Source organism: Sphaerodactylus townsendi, linkage group LG01 (genome assembly GCF_021028975.2).
Source record: "Sphaerodactylus townsendi isolate TG3544 linkage group LG01, MPM_Stown_v2.3, whole genome shotgun sequence".
NCBI lineage: Eukaryota > Metazoa > Chordata > Lepidosauria > Squamata > Sphaerodactylidae > Sphaerodactylus > Sphaerodactylus townsendi.
This window is the reverse complement of record NC_059425.1, coordinates 86,227,863-86,247,749: the sequence shown is the minus strand read 5'-3', so window position 1 is coordinate 86,247,749 and position 19,887 is coordinate 86,227,863. Positions and strand designations below refer to the sequence as shown.

Below are 19,887 nucleotides of genomic sequence, written 5' to 3'. Positions count from 1 at the left end.
GGAGGGGAACACTCACCTAACAGCTACGAGTTCTTAAAAATGGTAAATAAAATGCTTCCTGGCAGGCCTTTTCAAGTATTATAGTCATAGAAAGTTGAAAGAGACCACAAGAACCCTCAAGTCCAACCCTTTGCCATGCAGGAATACACAATCAAAGCACTCCTGAAAGATGGCCATCCCGCCTTGGTTTAAAAACCTACGAAGCAGGAAACTCCATCACATTCTGAGGCAGTGCATTCCACTATCGAACAGTCGTTACTGCAAGAGGTTCTTCCTAACGTTTGGGTGAAATCTCTTTTCTTGTATCTTGAACCCATTACTCCTTGTCCTTGTTTCTGAAGCAGCTGAAAACAAGCTTGTTCCATGTTCAACTTGCTCCATGTTCAAATTTGTTCCTGCAAATATTTAACATGGCTATCATGTCACCCCTTAACCTTCTCTTCTCCAGACTAAGCATAATTATAGCTTCCTAAGCATCTCCTCATAGAGCATAGTGTTCGTCATGAGATCTGTACAGTCCCACATGATGAAGATACGGTAAGCAATGTTGTTTTTATCTAACAGACTGACCAACAAAATCACCACAGTACTAAAAACACAACACATATTTTCTATTATGTTTCTCATTAAACTATCTCAAAAAAGCAACACAAAACCACAAATTCTGCCAGCCTCTCATAGTGAATGGTACAACTATGCAAATCATGTGTATCATCAAAAGTAAAGGTGAAAGTGTGGAATCCATCTAACTTGCATAAATTTTGCAGAATTTGTGTTTTGAAGTCACAGAGTTTGAAGTGCTACAATATCAAATTTCAGATATATATATTCACAAACCTGTTTTAACAACTTAATTTTTAGGAACACATCTGAAAGATCTTAGCATTTCCATTATTGAGTCAGAATCATCATGCTTCTCTTTTATGTATATTCAATGTTTTGTCTGCTTACAGACTAATTTGATGTTTATGTCCCTAATCTCCAATGCTCATGAATGTCTTTAATACCTTTTTGCTTCTTCAGAAAAATTGACAGAGCTAGGGGACTGCTGATGGCAAGGAGTCTCTCACTGTAGTTTCTTTTCTATAAAACTATCTGTTCTATGATCCAAAATTGTTTATTACTAGTGTACTTTAGTCTTCTTTGATGCCTTCATCATCTATTGTTCTGCTGGGAACAACAGATACATTCTTATGAATTATGCTTCTTAATTAAAAAGCCTTAGCAAGCTTTGGACAACATATGCTTCTTATACAAATATAATTAGTGGGAATATTTCAATTCATGTGATCCCAGAGCCTGGATGGCCCAGGCTAGCCTGATCAAGAGATCTCAGAAGACAAGTAGGGTAATAGGCCCTGGTTAGCATTTAGAAGGGTGACTACCAAGAGAGTTTATCTATTGGGGCTGTTACATAGAACCAGGCAATGGCAAACCACTTCTGAATATCTTTGCCTTGAAAACCCCCATGGGATCACGATCAATCAGGTGTGACTTGACGGCATTTTCCACCACCTAAACCAGATAGAAGTTTTATGTAGACATTTAATACTTTACTTTCAAATGTATATTTTCTGGCTAAAATCTCTAGCTTGCTATCAAATGGTCAGCACAAGCTCTGTAAAAGTGAGTTCAGTGTGAGTTCATCATAACATCAGTACACTATTACCATGGTCTTTCTGGTGTAACCCCACCTGCAAATGGGGACATTTCCTGATGACTACCACTGTCCATTGTGACTGCTGGTCCAACACTACCATCAGGATCAGATCCCATGGAACAGCTCAGCAGAAGATGGGAGTTCGCACAAAACTCACAGGCTACACTGTCTCCCCCAATAGGAAAACTCTATGGAGCCTGCCAGAAGAAGGGTGCATGTAACCACTTGCAGGTTTGTTTGTTTTTTGCTAATGTTAGCATTGTCCTTGTCCTCTTCTGGCTGTTTGCTGGCAGCCCTCCCAGAAAGCAAAGGCCAGAATGAAACCATAACCAGAAAATAGTCAACAATTTGCTATGACTATAACATGACCAACAGCTGCTACGACCAGTATGCTTATACTTGCTTTGATCTAACCTGGCTCCTGAACCATTTCAAGCCGGGACTCCTAAAAGAGGATTGTCCAATGTTTACATAGATATGCTTTTGCAAAGGAGATGGGTAGCCTCATCTGAGTTCACAAGTAGGGCACAAGTAATGCCCCTCATCTTTACCCATCCTGACTGCTAAAATCATGTAAGGATCGCACCAACAAGTCTTTGTTGTCAATCATAAATCAATCACTAACTCAGGGCACCTTCTCTTGGCCACACAAAGAGGTAGCTATCCATCTACTGCCAAAAAAGATCACCACAGAAAGACGTGGCCATTTATTGTCCAGTCTCTAATCTGCTTTTTCTAGCAGGAACAACACTTTTCAACCATCATTGAATCTACACAGTATAAACCAGCAGAGTTGCTCTGAGTGGTCAGAGGCTTGCTTGGATCTGGCCTGGAGGAGGAGGAGGACTGCTTAGTGGCCATTTGTGACTGCTTTGCTCCACATTCGGCAAATAAAATCTCTCACATCTATACTAACCTGGACTATATGTCACCAGTGACGGGATCAGATGTCAAGATGCTGACTGCTCTAGCTGTTTAGGATACTTTTCAGTTTATTCAGTCTGAACATGTGGACAGGATCCTTGGAAGTTTGTGACCTCCCACTTGCTTAAATGACCTTCCTGGCTATTTAAATCTGCCTGGGCGGGCTGGCTGACTCATAGGCAGAGCTATAATGGGGTGGGGTGGGGACAAATGCCCCAGGCAGGCTGCCATTGGGTCACATGGGGGTGAGAAATCACCCCCCCACACACACACATCCCTCCTTCTTTCCCCTTGGTCCCACCCCACCAGACTGCTCCTGAAGGAGCAGCCTGGCAGCGCTGTCGTCTGGTGCCCCTTGGCCCCGCCTCACCAGGCCCTGCCTGGCTGCCCAAGACCGTTGCACCACCTAAGGTAAGTGGGGTGTAGGGGTGGGGGTGTAGCCCGGGCCTGCAGTGGCCTGGCAGAGGCCTTCCCTCACCCTGCCACCCCTAACCACCCCTTGCCACCCTCACCCCACCCCTAGTCACCCCATGCCACCCTCTGCCACCACTAGCCATCCTCACCCCCTAGCTACCTTCTTCCACCCCTAGTGTGGGATGCATGATTGTTGTGTTCAGACATGTTGCCAGGGGCGGTGATTTTGGGTTGACTTAGTGCAAAAATCATGATGATCCATGAGGATCCATATTTTCCAAACAGGTTTTTTCACTACTGCGGTGCCATGGAGCATGGGATGTGTGATCGTTGTGTTTAAACGTGTGGCTAATGGCTGGAGTTGTGATGTGCTGGTGATTCTGGGATGACTTAGTGCAAAAATAATGAGGATCTGTGTTTTCCAAGCAGGTTTTTACGCCACTGCAGCACCACAGAGTGTGGGATGTGTGATTGTTTTGGTGCTGCTTATAGACTAAGACATGTTCTATAGTTTCATGGTAGTTTAATTTCATTCCAATGCAAAAATCATATGAATTCATGGGGATCTGTTTAAAATAATCTGGATCTGGCTCTTAGCCAGATTTGTGTGTTGGGGTATGTTCTACAATGTGATGGTGACTTTGGGATCACCAGTGCAAAAAAACTTTGTTGGTCGTGGTGGGGAGGGCAGCCACCCATGGGGGGCAGGGGGACGGAAAACTCAAATTTTGCCCTGGGCTCCATTTTTCCTAACTATGCCTCTGGGCTGACTGTGTCCAGGAAGTAGAAAAGGCTTCTTTGAGAAAGGAATTGGTCACCCCAGCATTAAAACAAGCTGTGGTGTGTCCACTTCTAAATAAACCTACCTGGATCCAGGAAATTTCAATAACTACCCTGTTTCCCCGAATATAAGACATCCCCGGAAAATAAGATGTAGTAGAGGTTTTGCTGAAGTGCAAAATATAAGGCATCCCCCAAAAATAAGATGTAGCAAAGTTTTTGTTTGGAAGCATGCCTGACGAACAGAACACAGAAATATAAGACATCCCCTGAAAATAAGACATAGCGCATCTTTGGGAGCAAAAATTAATATAAGACACTGTCTTATTTTCGGGGAAACACGGTATTAGTCAGTCTCAGATGTTCCACTGTCAAACAGGGTGAGTGAATGTGTGGTGACTGGAAAACTTCAAGCATTCCTGAATGAAGACAATTGTTTGGATCCCTTCCAATCTGGTTTTAGGAATGGTTAAAGTAATGAAACAACCTTGGTCATTCTGGCAGTTGACTCGTCCAAGGAGATGGACAGAGGGAGTGCAATTCTGTTGATTGTTATGGATCTCTCAGTGGCTTTCAGTACTATCAATCATGGTATCCTTCTGGACCACTTTTCAGGCTGGGACTGGGAGGAACCATTCTGCAGTGGTCCCAGTTCTACTAGAGGGTAGGTTTCAGAAGGTGATGCTGGAAAGCTGCTGCTCAGCTCCTTGACTGAGGCGTCTCATGTAGTTTTATCTTGTACCCTATTTCCTTTAACATCTACATGAAACTATTGGGTAACGTCATCCTGAGATCTGGGCTGATTTAGCACCAATATTAGAATGATAGCTCTAACTTGTGCTTCAAATCAACCCTAGTAAAGTGTAGAAACCCTGAACCAGTACCTGGAACTAGTTTTGGAGTGGGTGCAGGCTAATATATTGAAGCTTGATTCTAAAAAATGAAAGTGTTACTGGAGAGCGAAAGGTCTGTTCTAGGACTTAAGATACAACTAGGACTGGCTGGGATTGCACTTTCTTTGTGGAATGATGAGGTCAGGAGGTCTCCCACCCTCTTGGCTTTCCACAAAGTAAACAAAAATGCATTCAGGAAGACTTTTCTACACAAGTAACAGAAGTATTCTACAATGAAATGTTTCAGAAAGATGCTTTGGTAAAGGTCTAGGGACTGTAGACTATACTACTGAATATAGTATATAATGTATACTGCTACAAGTAGGATCCTAATGTTTAATGTGTGCATGTCATGTAATGTCTGCATGTCATTATTATATCATGTTAATACTTATGCTTTGTTTCAGCTGTTTCAGATTTCTGCAAAAAAAAAGTCTTATTGGGGGTGCAGTTTGAGATCGGGGGCGGGGGGGGGGAGTACAGTTTGAGAGCTTACCCAGGTGCTATTTTCTATAAATACGCCCCCAACAGGACTTGAATTGTTGACTTCTAACAAGGGGAATGCATGCTATTCCACAACACCAGGCCCTTCTATGCAGTTTTTTCCAGTATATATAGCAGCTTTCAACACTAGCTACCTGCTTACAAGACTGGTCCCAAATCCATACCCTCCTCACCTATAGTTCTGTTGCTGAGTGACTTCTTGATGACTAAAAGGTAAGGTTTAGTGTTTCTCTGCAAGATTTAAGTTTGAAATTTAGATGGAGACTACAATTTTTAGATGAACACACACTAAAACTTGAAATTAAAATGGAAATTTGTTTTAGTTGTGGTAAAATCATGCAGTTGTTGTGGAAATCCCCTTACTCCCACTCCAAGAAAGACCCTAGCAGGTGGCTTCCTGCTGACCAGATTAAGCTGACAAACCCATTTTGTAACATCTTTCATAAGAAATTCTGACAAGTTTTGACCTCGATTGCCAATCAGAGCCAAGCACAGGCTTGCCAAAGGACAACAGTTAATCAGAACATGTAAAGATTGTAGCAGAAAAATTGTCTACAGACATGTTGTACTTACAATATTTAATTTGACTACTAAAATGAAAAACACGGATATTTCTGGCTTTGTGCACATATAATCTTACATCACAATGTACTATATAATAAGATTATCCAGTCTGAAAGAACTGAAATATCAGATACTTCATTTAAAAAAAGAAATATCTTGAACAGTACATCCATGTAAAAACTATGCAGATAAACTACTAAAACCACATGAAACAAATGTATTCTATAATCTGAGAAACAGGGATCTAGAAATGATCATATTCAGAAATCTGAAAGGGAAAAATAATCCCTACTGAGACTTAAGAATTGTAGTTCTTATAAATGATGCAATTCTGCAACCACCACTCATGAAGAAAGCAAGCTTTTGCAATTTATAGCCTGTAGGTTACAAGACTTATTGTGTATCTTAACCTTTTTGGACAGCTTGATTCCATTTTGTTTTCTACCAAGATTATCTTGCTAACACTCAATGGCAAATCTTGGGTGAATCATATGAAAGTCAAAACATACTGGAGAAAAATAGGCTTCTGAATTCACCAGGTGTAGTGTAGTTGTAGAAGAAGAAAAAACAGATACCTGCAATTTTATGTGGCAAACCTAAAGTTTACATCACTGCCACAATGCAAATTCCACTACAATTCTCAAGGAAATTACACATTCAATAACAAGTATAAGATTCCCAACCCCATGTTTGCACATGAATCATCCTTATCCTGAATCATACCACTGGTCAAACAAGGCCACTACGATCTATTCTGACTGACACCAACTTTGTCCCACTTAACACTTCCCACCTATCCAAGGAGCCTGTGACATGTTTTATCATTAAGTAGAAGAAAGCAGGTAAGGGCTAAATTAATGTAGCAGGTGTTAAATATATGGTGTTACATATATTCCTTGTGTTCCTTTCTTTGGGCAAGGCAAGTACCATTTAGCCTATTTTTTTCCATATTGAAGAGCGGTAAAAAGCCAACATGAATGATTTATCTAAATCACTTCAGTGTAGGTTACATAGTCATATACTAACACAGGGCAAAACCAACCTGGCATTTGGGTTCTACTACCCTTATTTGCTCCATAAAGCAGGTATGTTGATTTGCATCCAAGAAAACAACTTAATTTCATTAATATAAGAACACAGATACGGGAGGAATACAATTACAGTGACTCATTACTGATGACAGATAAAAACAATTCAGCTGATATAGAATAATGCTGTGAATGTCTGCTATGTTTTTCTTAGGCTAGGAGGAAAAAGTTGAAATGTTCTCCCAACCATATCGTTTCTTTTTTCTATCGAGATGATTATAGCAGTTTATGACACTCAGGAAGAAGCCTTGCCATTCAGACAGGGGAAAATTCACACCTTCAGTGAATCACAAGTTTCTGGCTGTCACTTTCAGAGTTATTTCTACATTGCCAAAGGTGGTGGCAGTAAAAATGTGTTTTCTATTTCTTTTAAGAATAGTTGTGAACATTACAGTGACTGAATTGTGCATTGATTGAACCTGTCAGTTATGTTTTGTTTTTGTTTTTTTGCTGAAGACCACGAAGAGTGTAGGAATGAGATGGATATTCTGATATTGACTAAACAGAAAATATACACACACATTCCACAAAGATGTCATTACGTCCTAATGATTCATTTAAAATGCCAGTCACAACATTTCAAAGATTGGTGATCAAATCCATGTTACAATATAACCTGAAAAATGTAACAATCAGCAAAAGCCAAGTCCTATAATTGTAAAGGTCTTATACAGTGCAGATTATCATTTCCTGTTAGTTTAATTCATTATCCCAGCATCTTGCCCTACAAACCAAGTTTATATCAGCTCTGTACAGACTATTTTCATTCTTAGTTGTGACTAGTATCCTCCAACGTACATGCAAGTTGCCAAAGGTTCTTTTAAACAAGCATCCTTACTTTTGCCTCAGATGCATAGAATAAACTTAAATCTGTTAATTCTAAACCTAAAAAACTGCCAAGATCTATCTCTTTAAAATATTCTCAATTCTGCTCACAAAGTGTAGTATTTATTCCTGAAAATGTAATGTATCAGTGGGGACTCCAGTATCTAAAATGGCAGTTCAGTGGGCAAAACACACATGCTATCAGGAACTACACACAAGAGACTCAGGCCCTTTCTGCACGGGCCTTTTACAGCGCCCTGGGGACGGCAAAAAGGCCATCCTGAGAGAGCTGTTTGCATGGGGGGCGCAGCTGCTTTGCAGCCGCACCGCCCTCGCTCCTCCCCAGCAGCATGAAGCCGCCATTTTCCCACCACGTTTTTGGAAAACGGTGGCTTCCAGCCGCTGCCGTGCGTCCCCTGGCCTCGGCGTCCCCTGGCCTTGGCGTCCCCTGGCCTCGGCGACGTGCCAGATGGTTCCAGGGACAGTAAGTCAATCGGGCGACGGCACAGCACGGCGCCGTCTTCCCGGTCGTTACCGGGACCGTTCGTGTGAATGGTCCTGGGGGGGGGGTTGGGTCGGCATCATGTACGCTGACCCAACCCCCAGCGTGGCCGTGTGGAAGCGGCCTCAGTCTAGTTCAAATACTTATTGCAGCATATATCATTGGATATCGTACTACTGTAATCATTCATGTCTTGGATTTTCTAAAGAGGTAAATTATGACAATAATACAATATCCCAATAATGGAGGAATCTCTGTAGGAATCTCTGCATCAGAACTCTGCAGTCTCAGGGACATCGAATGACCCCTGACAATAGAGAATTTAGCCATCAAGTCATAACATGATGGTCAATTTCTTTATTCTTAGGAGCCACTCTGATCTCCCGATACTCTGGGGGTTGGCATTATTGACACGTTTTACTATTGACACGTTTTATTATTGACACGTTTTACTATTAGGTCATTTTTGTTGCAAGTATTGTGTATCTGTCCATATCTAACTGGTGCACTTAGATAATTTTTGATGCTAGACAGGATGGTCCCACAAGGTCATGTGTATCACTTTATGCACTTTAAATGCAAAACGCAAAAAGGAATATTCAGCAACAGTGCATCTGAAGAAATGGGCACAAAATGCTACACAAAAATCTCATGCTAAAATAAAATGTTATTAGTCTTTAAACTTGCCACTAGATTTTTTTTCTGCAACAGGTTAACACCTAGTCTGGAATTAGGTTCATATGTGATCTTGAAGAATGGCAACTAGTTAGCATTTGTGCCATATGTCCCCGGAGCCCCTCGGGGATAGGGCGGTATAAAAATCTAATAAATAAATAAATAAACAAACAAATAAATAAATAAATAAATAAATAAATAAATAAATAAATAAATAAATATCTTACAGCTCAATCCAAAGTAGAGCAGCAGCTGGGGATGGAGCCACCATGCCTCCAGAGAAACAATCAAGTGACGGGGTTTTTTTCCTTCTCCCCAGGAAAGCTCATAGTGGAAAATGACTTATGGTGGTGTAAGTTTGTACTGCTGAAGGGGGGGGGGGGGCATTCCTGGGCTGAAAGGACTCTGGCAGCCAACTAAAGTTGGCTCTGCCTCCGGGAACACCTCTCTCCATGTCAGTGTGGGCATTTTCAGCGGGACCCAGCCACTGAAGGGGCCAACTTCTGGGTTTAGCTACTGTGGCAGTCAGCCAGCAAAGTGAGTCCCTTGGCACTGGCATCTGTGCCAGTTTACACAGCACTGGGGACACAGGCGCCAGTGCCCCTTCCACCGATTCCAGTGTGGCTCCTGTCCTTCCTTTGGATTGCAAAGTTAAATATAGTGTTATAGAACATAAATAGGGTAGTATATAATGAAAACAAGTGGGAAAATAAGCCAGACATCAGAGATTAAAAATTAGTTGGATAATGCAGTAATTTCCTCTTAGAGTTCATTGAATCAGAACCTAGAAATATTAAAAAGATTTTAAAAATCAAGCAATTAGTCTGGTGGGCTGACCTCCACAAGTGACCCAGGAAGTCATGTTCCAATTCATTAATTATTCTATTTCTAAAATTTGCTCTACAGCTGTGGATTTCTACAGCATCACGTCAGCATAGAAGTCGACATGACATTTCAAAGACATTTTACTTTAAGACTATTTTTTCATGATGCTATGCGGGGATATACTTGCATTCTTCCTCTTTGATGAGGTTTTAAAAAATTAAAGTTTAAATAATTAGATATATAGATCTACAGTTCAGCAGTATAAGAACATTGCAAAGGAAAGGAAAGGAAAAAGAATCTAAGATGGAACAACAGGGGTACTCAAAATACAACAGAATTTTTAAGATCAATTCACTTGCCTTATTAAACACAATGGACATCACAAAGAAATCCAACAAGAAATTCTCAGAGATATCTTGGTAGTCATACTGGAAGAAGATCATAGTAAAGCTCAATGTAACAAACTGGTGAATGGGATTACAAAATGAAGATCGCAGTAGCTTCATTCCCGCAATTGTAATCAGAAATATATCACAGCTGCACGATGAAAAAGAAAAGAAAAGCTCAAATCAGGAAAACTAGCATTTATAGAACACTAACTAACATACCATACATACTTCTGTTTTAATTAATCTCTGTGGGAAAAGCTGAATGTTTATATCTGCCATTAGTACTATTTGTCAGTCATCATGTTTATTGAAGTGAACTGCTATCATAGTTTTCCATTGCAATTATTCAAAAAGTCAAGAGGAAAAATAAAGTGAACTTTGTGTCTTGGATCCCATAGCAAATCTTTCTAACAAGGCATTTCCTTCTGTGAAAAGGGACTTCCTCACATCACCCCTCTGACTATAATCCAAAATTATCCCCGAAATGCTGCTCCTGGGGGGCAGGAAGCAGCAGAAGAACAATTGGGAGGGTGGGGCTGGCAACTGGAGGGGAGAAATCAGCTAAAATTGCCATTCCCATTCTGTTCACATAAATTTACCACAAAAGTCAAAGAGATCATTCCAAACAAAGAGAAGGAATGCTCTCAGGGCAACTAAGTAAAACAACTGTGTAAAACATCAATAAAACAACTGTGGGCTTCTGTTCCTGGGTTTACTAAGGTTGAAAGGTTTGTAGAAATGACATTGCTTCAAAGAAGAGGTGGTACAACTTTAAATTAGACCTGCACACACAACAATTTGATAGGAAAATTGTGTGCCAGTATCTCCAAATTAAATATAATCCACAATAGTGGAAAGTGGTACAAAGTCTATGATGTGATAAATTCTTTCAAGATCTCTGCATTGTGTTCTCCTGTCATTTCATCAAGGTATTCATCTTGGCTGGATTTAAGCAGATTTCAGTTTCAGTAGCACTCATTTTTTTGCTTGTGTGTCACTCCATGCAGATTCCTAGGTTAGCGTGTTAGGAGACTATGCCAAACAATCAACTAAATGCTGCAGTGTGAATGAAATGTCAGAAATGCTTTCTGAGCCTGTCACAGCCTCTTCTCTTACACATACTTCCATTTTTGAAGGTAACATAAATAAGTACAGAAGCCTGGCTCTGAACTTGTAGGCAGCCACCTCTCAAAGTGAAAAGAATACTTGAAGAAGATTTGGCATCCCTGCAAAAGAATGATTTGAAGGGGATGGGCAAAGACAAAAGTATTCCAAGTGGGAAAAAAGTCATAGCTGTAATACTAGGGCTTGGACAATTTGGGATCCAGCAAACCGAACATAAAACCATGAGCAATACGGGGTTAACTAACCAGAGATTAAATGAACCTCATCTGTTTGCTGCCTTCCAAAGGATGCAAAAATTAGATGGATAGTTGTCCACAACCTGGAAACCCACAATATGTGGCTATTATGCTGCATCCAAGTGGTGCTGCCTGCTAGAAATGTAGTGTTTCTAATCTCTTATTCCACTCTTAGGGCTGGGTCTAGGGCAAAATTTCTGCTTGCGCTAGAGCTCTTGCACAACTAGAATGCAGCAGACTGCTAAGTCTGACTAAGTCAAACATTGAATGCCCATTTACTTTCCAACTTGTCTGAGATCTTGTGTATCCAATTTCTGGACACTATAACACAGAGGAAGAAAAGTGTTAGATGCTACATAAGGTCTTGCTCAGACTAAGTCCATTTATGCTTCTATTTGCACATCCAACCAAGCCTTAATCTGCATTGAGTATAAATAACTTACTGTGGGGTTAGACTCTTGTATTTGCTGATTGAAAAAGCATCATTGGTTAGGGCATTCAATATGATTGCCGGATATAAGATATATTTTTCAAAACATTGAAGCCACACATAGAGTCTTTCAAACCACATCAAATGGGCAGCACCTGAAATTTCCAAAAAAGGCAAAACTGTGTCAAAATACATTCAACGCAAATAATAGGCAGCTTATGTATAGGTTCAGGTTGAGAATTCATACTATATTCAAGGCTTGTAATATTCCAAATCAGTTTTTGATCACAGAAGCAATTTAAGTTTCAGGTAACAAACTAACATTTCCAATATCCCTGCATGCATACATAGTAGGTGAGAGTTCTTTAAATATGAGAAGAAAATAGCAGCTCTAGAAACAGCAGAACACACAAAAAAAGAATAGTTAAGGGAAGACAGAAACATTTGGACACTTTGACTGTTGTGATTTGGAGATGCAAGGTGCTTTGAAGTGCACTGGGGAGTTCCTGGGATCCTGACAGCCATTTGTTTTCCCAGGGAAGAGAGCCACAAATGCACAAAGAAGTCAGATGTCTGCTGTTGTGAAACATGATCCTGGTATTGAGATGTGTGAGCCCGGAGTTGATTGCTGATTGAAGTCATCTTCCCACATGGGAAGTTTCCTAAATCTGGACTGGGAGAGGCTTCATGCCAACAAAGGAACGCTGACTAGTCTAGGTCCAAATGCTTTGTCCCAATACTGGGAACCAGATTACCCTGCAGGGAGCAGGTGGGGATCTGGATATGCATTTGTTCAACTGACATCCAGGCAGTTCTGACATTCAGATCCAGTCTTCTGCATTGTTAAGTTTAGCCTAGTATTATGTTTTCTGTTCCTATCATTAGAAGCTTAACCACTGGGCTATCTTCCCTGTCTGTGCTTTAGCTTCATCTGCAGCAATAATGTCTTTTCTACTTTAAAAAAACAGACTGTGATTCATGTCCTCCTTATGTGACCTTTGATCACTTGCCCACTTTGGAACATGCTTACACATAGACTCACAGGAGGGGGGATGAAGTAACTGGGAAATTCTTCCCTTTTTTACTTGCTCAGAGGCATACTTTATCAGTGTTCCCCAAGTTACTGATAATGTGGGATGCTGGATTCTTAACTTGGAGTGGTAGCAAAATAAAGAAAAAGGAAGGGCATAGAGATACCAAAAAAGGAAAAGAAAGGGAGGGAAAGGACAGGGCAGGGCAGGGCAGGGGATAAAAAAAGGAAGGGGAGGAAAGCCAGCTAAGATGGATACCATCATTGCCCTCAACCATAGGCTTGGCAGAACATCTCCATCTTATAGGCCCTGCAAAATTGAAGAAAGTCCTGTAGGGGCCAGATGTTGCTTGGAAGAGTGTTTTACCAGGCTGGGGTCAGAACTGAAAAGGACAGCTGGACACTTTTCAGGCTGGGGACCACCAATAATTCACTGAGCATAATGTTCTTTGGGAAGTGTATTAGGAGAGGTGGTCTCACAGATTTGGTCACAGACCATTTAGGGCTTTAAAGGCTAATACCACAATCTTGAACCTGATTCTGCCTGGAGTCAGTGCAGCTGACAGAGCAATAGCTGAATATGTACTCTCCACGATGTCCCAGTAAGAATCCATGCAACTGCACTTTGGACTAGCTGAAGTTTTCACAGTAGTCTCAAGGATATCCCTTCATAGAGTGAGCTACAGTTGTCTAATCTAGAGGTAACCATTGCGTAGATTACCATAGCAAGGTCAGGGCAAGACAGGTAGGGTGCCAAATGCCTAGCCTGATGAAGACAGAAAAATTCCAGCTTGTCTACATTTGTGACATGTGCCTCCAGGATCACACCAAGACTACTGATAGTTAGTATAGGGGTTAATTGCTACCATCAGCCGTTCCTAAGTCTCCGCAGCCCAGCCATTGGACTCCCATCTTCAATGGATTTAATTTCAGTCAACTCTCTTTCAACCATCTCACAATGGCCTTCAAACTGGCCAATATATCTGGCATGGAATCTGGTTGACTGCCCATTAAGAGATACAGCTGGGTGTCATGAGCATGTTGGTGGCAACCCAGTCCAAAACTCAGGACAAACTGGCAAGAGGGTTTATGTAAATATTAAATAACATTAGGGAGAGCATCCCCCCCATGGGGCCTCACAAACTAGCAGTGGCACAGTAATGTCCTCTCCCCTTGTGCTCTCCTCTGTCCCCAACCCTAGAGAAATGAGATTAACCACTGCAAATCCCACATACACCAGTGTCAGCTAGGCATGGCTGACTGAGTCAAACGCTGCCTTCAGATTGAGAAGTATTAGCAGCGTTGATCCACCCTGGTCCAATTGCCTCTGGAGAGTAACCAGAGCCATCTCTGTCACATGGCCAGGTCTGAAACTGGATGTAATAACTAAAGAGTTCACCTCTTTTAACAGTCGTATTGACCAAACCTTTCACTCTTCCTGAACTGAAGCACTTTCCCCTTCCCTGTGCTGGCTGCTTCAGTTATGAACTTTTCCTATGGGCTGTAGTACATTGTGTGTTTGTGTATTGGGGGGAGGGTGTGGTCACAAACCGCAGCCTAAAATGATCTTGGTGACTTAAGGGGGGGGGGCTGTCAAACATGAACATCAACTCTTGACAGCAAGCTCTTACAGCACCAAAGAAAAGAGGGTAGCTCAGCAACAAATAAATGTTATCAAAGGCAAGGCATTTCACAGTTTTATAAACATTTACAGGTAGCCCTGATATTCAAGTTACCACCTGCTGAAGGTAGCAGTCACTAAAAACCAAATTGTCAATAAAAAGAGTTGTTCATTCAATTTCATGGTCTCTCATGAGAATGCAATACAGGAAATTAAAATTACGAGCCATTCAAACTTTGTTCCATATCCAAATACCTGAAAAACAGTTTTGCCCAAAATTTAAAAACTGAAATGGCATTTTTAAAGACTAGAATTTTATGTTAAAAAGATGGCTATATATTTGCACAAAACTGATTCAATATTATGCAACATTTTAAAAAGAGATTTAAAAAACAGTGAATACTACAGAACAAGAGCCTGAAATTGGCCAATATTAACAGAGAGCACACAGATGGTAGACTTTGTTCTAAACAGAAGGACCAACCTCCCACCCAAACTTTTGCATAGGTTGTGTTAATTCCAATGCATCTTGGGAGGAATTTCTGGCAGATCCCTGGAACATTACACAGAAGTAGTGCTTGGTGGGTTGAGGTCACTGAGATCACAAATTCATTATTTCTTAGAGCCACGTCTTCTCCAGCAGAAGTCAAAATGCAAGACCACACAACTTTCTTATATGCAAAAACTAGCTATGAAAGCCCTTCATAAGCCAATCTGTGCTGTCAATCTAAATGGGTTTTTTTTAAGAAAACAAATTAAGTAAATTCTTCTCTCAATTTTTTAGTTATCAATAAAGTTGCAGAAATCATGATCTAGCCTAAGACTGTCAGGTCTCTAGCGATGGTAGGAGCCATCCCACCAGTACACACATTGACTGTTGCTGCTTCAAGTATTAGTGGTGGAATTGGGGAAGTCAGTGTTATCTTTTCTGGAAACCCAGAAGTGATTCTGGTTAGCTTCAGGAACAGCTAGAAGCTCTATGGTTTTACTATAGAGTTTCTGGCAACTCCTAGAACTACAGTAGCAGATCCTGGGGGCAGAGGGGAGGGCAGAGGGGTCAGACAACCCAAGTGCCACCCTAATGTGTCACTGGGCCCCCTAGGAGCAAGCAGCAGCAGCTCACCCACTTTCTATACTGCCTGCTCACTGGCCACTTCTTCACCCTCCCTACCCACTGCTGCTGCCACTGCTGCAGCTCTCTACTGCATGTTCTTCTGCTGTCGATAAGGATGTGCACCCAGTGCGCAGCCTTGCTATGGCTAAGGGGTGGCTTCTGTGGCAGTGTTGAAGCTAGGTGAGTGACTGGGGGCCCTTGGGTGTAGCGGTGGGGTGGGCCCAGCTGTGAGTGGGGGGAATGGGCACTGATTTGTGATGGTATGCTCTTGTAGAACTGTGACATTGTGGGATAGATGATGTGGCCCCCAATGTCTGCATCCTCAAAGCTCCCACAAGCACTACTAGAAAGCTGCAGTAAGCAACTAAGAAGTGAGATTAAGGAAGGAAATGACATTTGGAAACATCTTTTTTCCTTCCTCCTTGCCCTCTCATTGTCCAATCATAGTGCCTAGGTGCATAAATCCCAGGTGCATAAATCCCATCTTCCCCAGGGGAAGAAAAAGACTAGACTAGGTGTGACAGTGGTGTACTACCCATAGGTACATGGGGTAACCCATGTCCCCAAGTTCATGCCTTTAGGTCATGTGGGGGGGCACCAGTCGGTCCACGCACCTGGCCTCTCCCACGGCACAGCAGCCTGGCCGGCATCCAGCAGCTCCCTCAGTGCCAGGGTGCGACTCTCTGGGCTGCACAGCTGGGAGGCCTCTCCCTCACCGGGGGGGGGGGGTGCAGGCATGTGAGGCTGGGCAGCAGCCTGGCCAGCATCCAGTGGCTCCCTCAGTGCCAGGGTGCCACTCTCTGTGCTGCACAGCTGGGAGGCCTCTCCCTCACCGGGGGGGCGCAGGCATGCGAGGCTGGGCCCAGCTGTGCAGTTGTGAGACCTCTCACCCACTGGGAGGGTCGTGCCAGCGAATGAGGCTGGGAGCAGCCAAGCAGCCCGGAGTCTCCCCTGAAAAGGGGGTGCTCTGGGCTCCTGCCCTCCCCAGACTCACTGCTGATGGGGAGGGTAGGACCCCGTGGCACCCACCTGAGCCACCTGCCAGAGCTGCCACCATAAGTGGGGCATGGGGGTGGGGTGGGGTGATTGACCAGATGTTGCCCCTAGGTGCCATTTTCCCCTGATATACCTCTGAGGTATGACATGGGGAGATTCATGAATAGATCCCCACAGCAATTTTAAAGAGAAACAGTAGCTGTATGGGACTCTGACCATGATCAGGCCTGCATTGACAGCAGTATTGTGTACTCGTTTCCCCTTCCTGCGTAGTTTCAGGAATCTAAACTAAGCTCCCTTCTTTTTTCCTATTTCAGGATCAAAGAGCCATTCTGAGCAGTGGAACCACACAGCACAGTAGGGTTAAATACTTTCTTGCCACTGTGGCTCCACTGTGACTCCATGCAGCTGTTAATTCATTTCTACATACCTGGCAAACGCTATTCATGGATCTCAACGGGCCTCATTTAATTGGGACTTTAAAAGGCCAGAATCAGGAGAAGGTTTGCAAGCAGACTTCCAGGGCTGGATTCATGAAGTATACTATTAATGATAAAAGACTATAAATCAGCTTTTAAAAATACTCTTCATGAATGTCAAAACTGAAGGTCAAAATTATTATAGAAATTTTTTTTTAAATGTCCATTTCCAGAAACTCTCTAGGTGGCCAGTCACAGTCCTTTCAGAACCCTCTCAGTCCATGTGGAGGCAGGCAAGGGCAAACCACCTCTGAATGTCTCTAGCCTTGAAAATCCTATGGGGCTGCCATGAGTCAGCTGTGTTTTGACAGTCCTTTCCACCACCAATCTAAGATGACTTTTCCAGATAATAAATCCATCCTGTGCAATTGACCCACAGATTTGGGGTCAACAATTGTGGTTTTATTTTAAAACTCAGAAGATACTTCCCTCCCCCCAAAAATGTTCATTGCAGAAGATTAGTTTTTTTAAAGAAGTTCTTTTTAAAGCTGATATTTCTTAAAAGGTGGTGCTCCAATTTTTGGCTTCAGACTCAAAAATAATAAAAAGCAGTCACTGGCTATGGATTTTTCTCAACTACTTGCTAATATGCTTTACTTGGATTCTACAGCTGTCACTGTGTGAAAGGGTTAGGTCAGTGAGTGCACTGGTTTGTCAGTGATATTTCAGAGTGAAAGCCTACTTTTTTCTATTTCTATTTATTTAGATTTTGTAGACCACCTCATCCCTGAAGGGCTCTAGGTGGTTTACAACACGTAATATCTAACAACAATTAAAACATAATTACAACCCTTAAAATCAATAGTAGCATACAAAAATTCTAAAACAGAGGCAGCTTAAATCCCATATGGGTGGTGCCCGGGCCCAAGGCCAGGAGGGGCAACACTGCCAAGAGATGGAACCAATATGAGGCATTGCCAAAGATGATAACATACAGCAGGGGCCTCACCAGGGGGCAGCCAATCTGCGGCCAGCCTCTCCAAAAGTCTGGCGGAACAGCTCAGTTTTACAGGCCCTGCGGAACTCACCAAGGTCCCGCAAGGCCCGAACAGCTGGTGGGAGAGTGTTCCACCAGACAGGGGCCAGGGCTGTAAAGGCCCTGGCCCAGGTAGAGGCCAGCCGCATCATTGAAGGAACAGGGACTTCCAGCAGCTCCGCTGATAAGGAGCGCAGCGGCCTATTCGAGACATATGGGGTAACATGGTCCTGCAAGTATAAGGGCCCCAAGTCGCGAAGGGCCTTAAAGGTTAACACCAACACCTTGAAGACGACCCGGAATTCCACTGGAAGCCAGTGCAGACGGCCCAATACAGGGGTCTCGAAAAAATAATATGGTCTCGAAAAGAGACCCCTGTAAGCAATCGGGCTGCCGCATTTTAGACCAGTTTCAACCTCTGGGTCAGTCTCAAGGGAAGGCCCGTGTAGAGCGAGTTACAGTAGTCCAATCTTGAGGTGACTGTCGCATGGATCACAGTGGCCAGGTCAGTCTGGGAGACGTAGGGGGCCAGCTGCTGAGCCTGGCAAAGATGGAAAAAAGCTACCTCGGTAATATGGGCCACCTGGCCCTCCGTAGAAAGTGAGGAGTCCAGGCGGGCCCCCAGGCTGCAAGCCAGGGAGGTTGGGGCCAGTGTGACCCCTTCCAAAACCGGCAGCTGAAAATCCCTAGGCCTCTCACCACGACCCAGCCAAAGGACCTCCGTCTTCAATGGATTAAGTTTTAACCTGCTCTGCTTTAACCAACCAGCAACTGACTCCAGACAATGCTGTAGAGCCGCAGGGGTGGAGGTCGCCCCCCCTCAACAGAATGAGCTGGGTGTCATCAGCATATTGGTGACAGCTCAGCCCAAAGCTGAGGGAGCCTTCATGTCCGGTCCCCATCCCACTCCTCCCATGTCCTATGAACCTGAGTTCATAGGACATGGGAGTGTCCTATGAACCTGAGTTGCTCAGTTTTGAGCTCAGGATGGTTTTTTCCAATATCACTATCTCATTTACCATGCTTTAGTAGTCCTGAAAAAAAATCCCCTTTGACAACTATGGGCATGAACTAATGAGTCACTTCCACTGAGTTTTCTATAGTAGGAATCTTTTTCCATTGGCTTCCTTCATTAAGAAGCTTAGAGGGGGCAAGCAGTAACTCACAAGTTTAATTTCTTTTTTGCACTTGTATATGAAAAATAGATACAGCTAAAAATAATTGTCATTCAATTTATACATTTCTGACAATTCATATATATCAACACTATCAGTTAAGATTTGGCTCTCAAGCCCTACTCTCTCTGCTGCTGCCTTCAGTGGAGAGGAAGGTGGCAACTTGAAACAGGGTATTTTCTGTGGTGGCTCTTCTCCTCTGGAAGCTTGCCTGGAGCCTACTTTACTTTCTTTTAGGTGCCAGGCTAAAACACATCTTTTTTACCCAGGCTGTAGTGCTTAAGAGTGGTAGACTCTAAACTGGAGAACCAGGTTTGATTATCTGCTTCTCCACATGAGCAATGGGCTCTCACTTGGTGAATCAGATTTGTTCTCCCACTCCTGCTGGGTGATCTTGGTCTAGTCACAGTTCATTCAGAACTCTCTTAGCCCATGAGGCTTTCCAAATAAAAAGTTTAATGGGAATTCAAGAAGCCAAAAGTGAAAGATGGATCAAATCTGAAAATGAGATAAATGAGATGATAGGCTGTTTTGGGATATATACAAATTATTTAAAAATGGAATAACAAAAATTAATTGGACCCAGAAAAGTGATATTAGAAATTTGGGAGAAATGGAAAGGTATATGGATGCCAGGAATCCTGGACACGGCGCCACTGGGG

At 42.8% G+C, this 19,887-nt stretch overlaps 1 protein-coding gene across 2 annotated transcripts in view; it reads right to left on the bottom strand.

The window, feature by feature from the left end:
• The window catches only part of PCNX2 (pecanex 2), a 163,090-nt gene that overhangs the window by 57,071 nt on the left and 86,132 nt on the right, over positions 1-19,887 (bottom strand). For both annotated transcript variants that reach the window (XM_048486072.1, XM_048486079.1), the window contains exons 20-21: positions 11,848-11,989; positions 10,014-10,191 (exon numbers count right to left, since the gene is read on the bottom strand). In XM_048486072.1, coding sequence (XP_048342029.1) covers positions 10,014-10,191; positions 11,848-11,989 — 320 coding nt within the window. The remainder of the gene's footprint in view (positions 1-10,013; positions 10,192-11,847; positions 11,990-19,887) is intronic.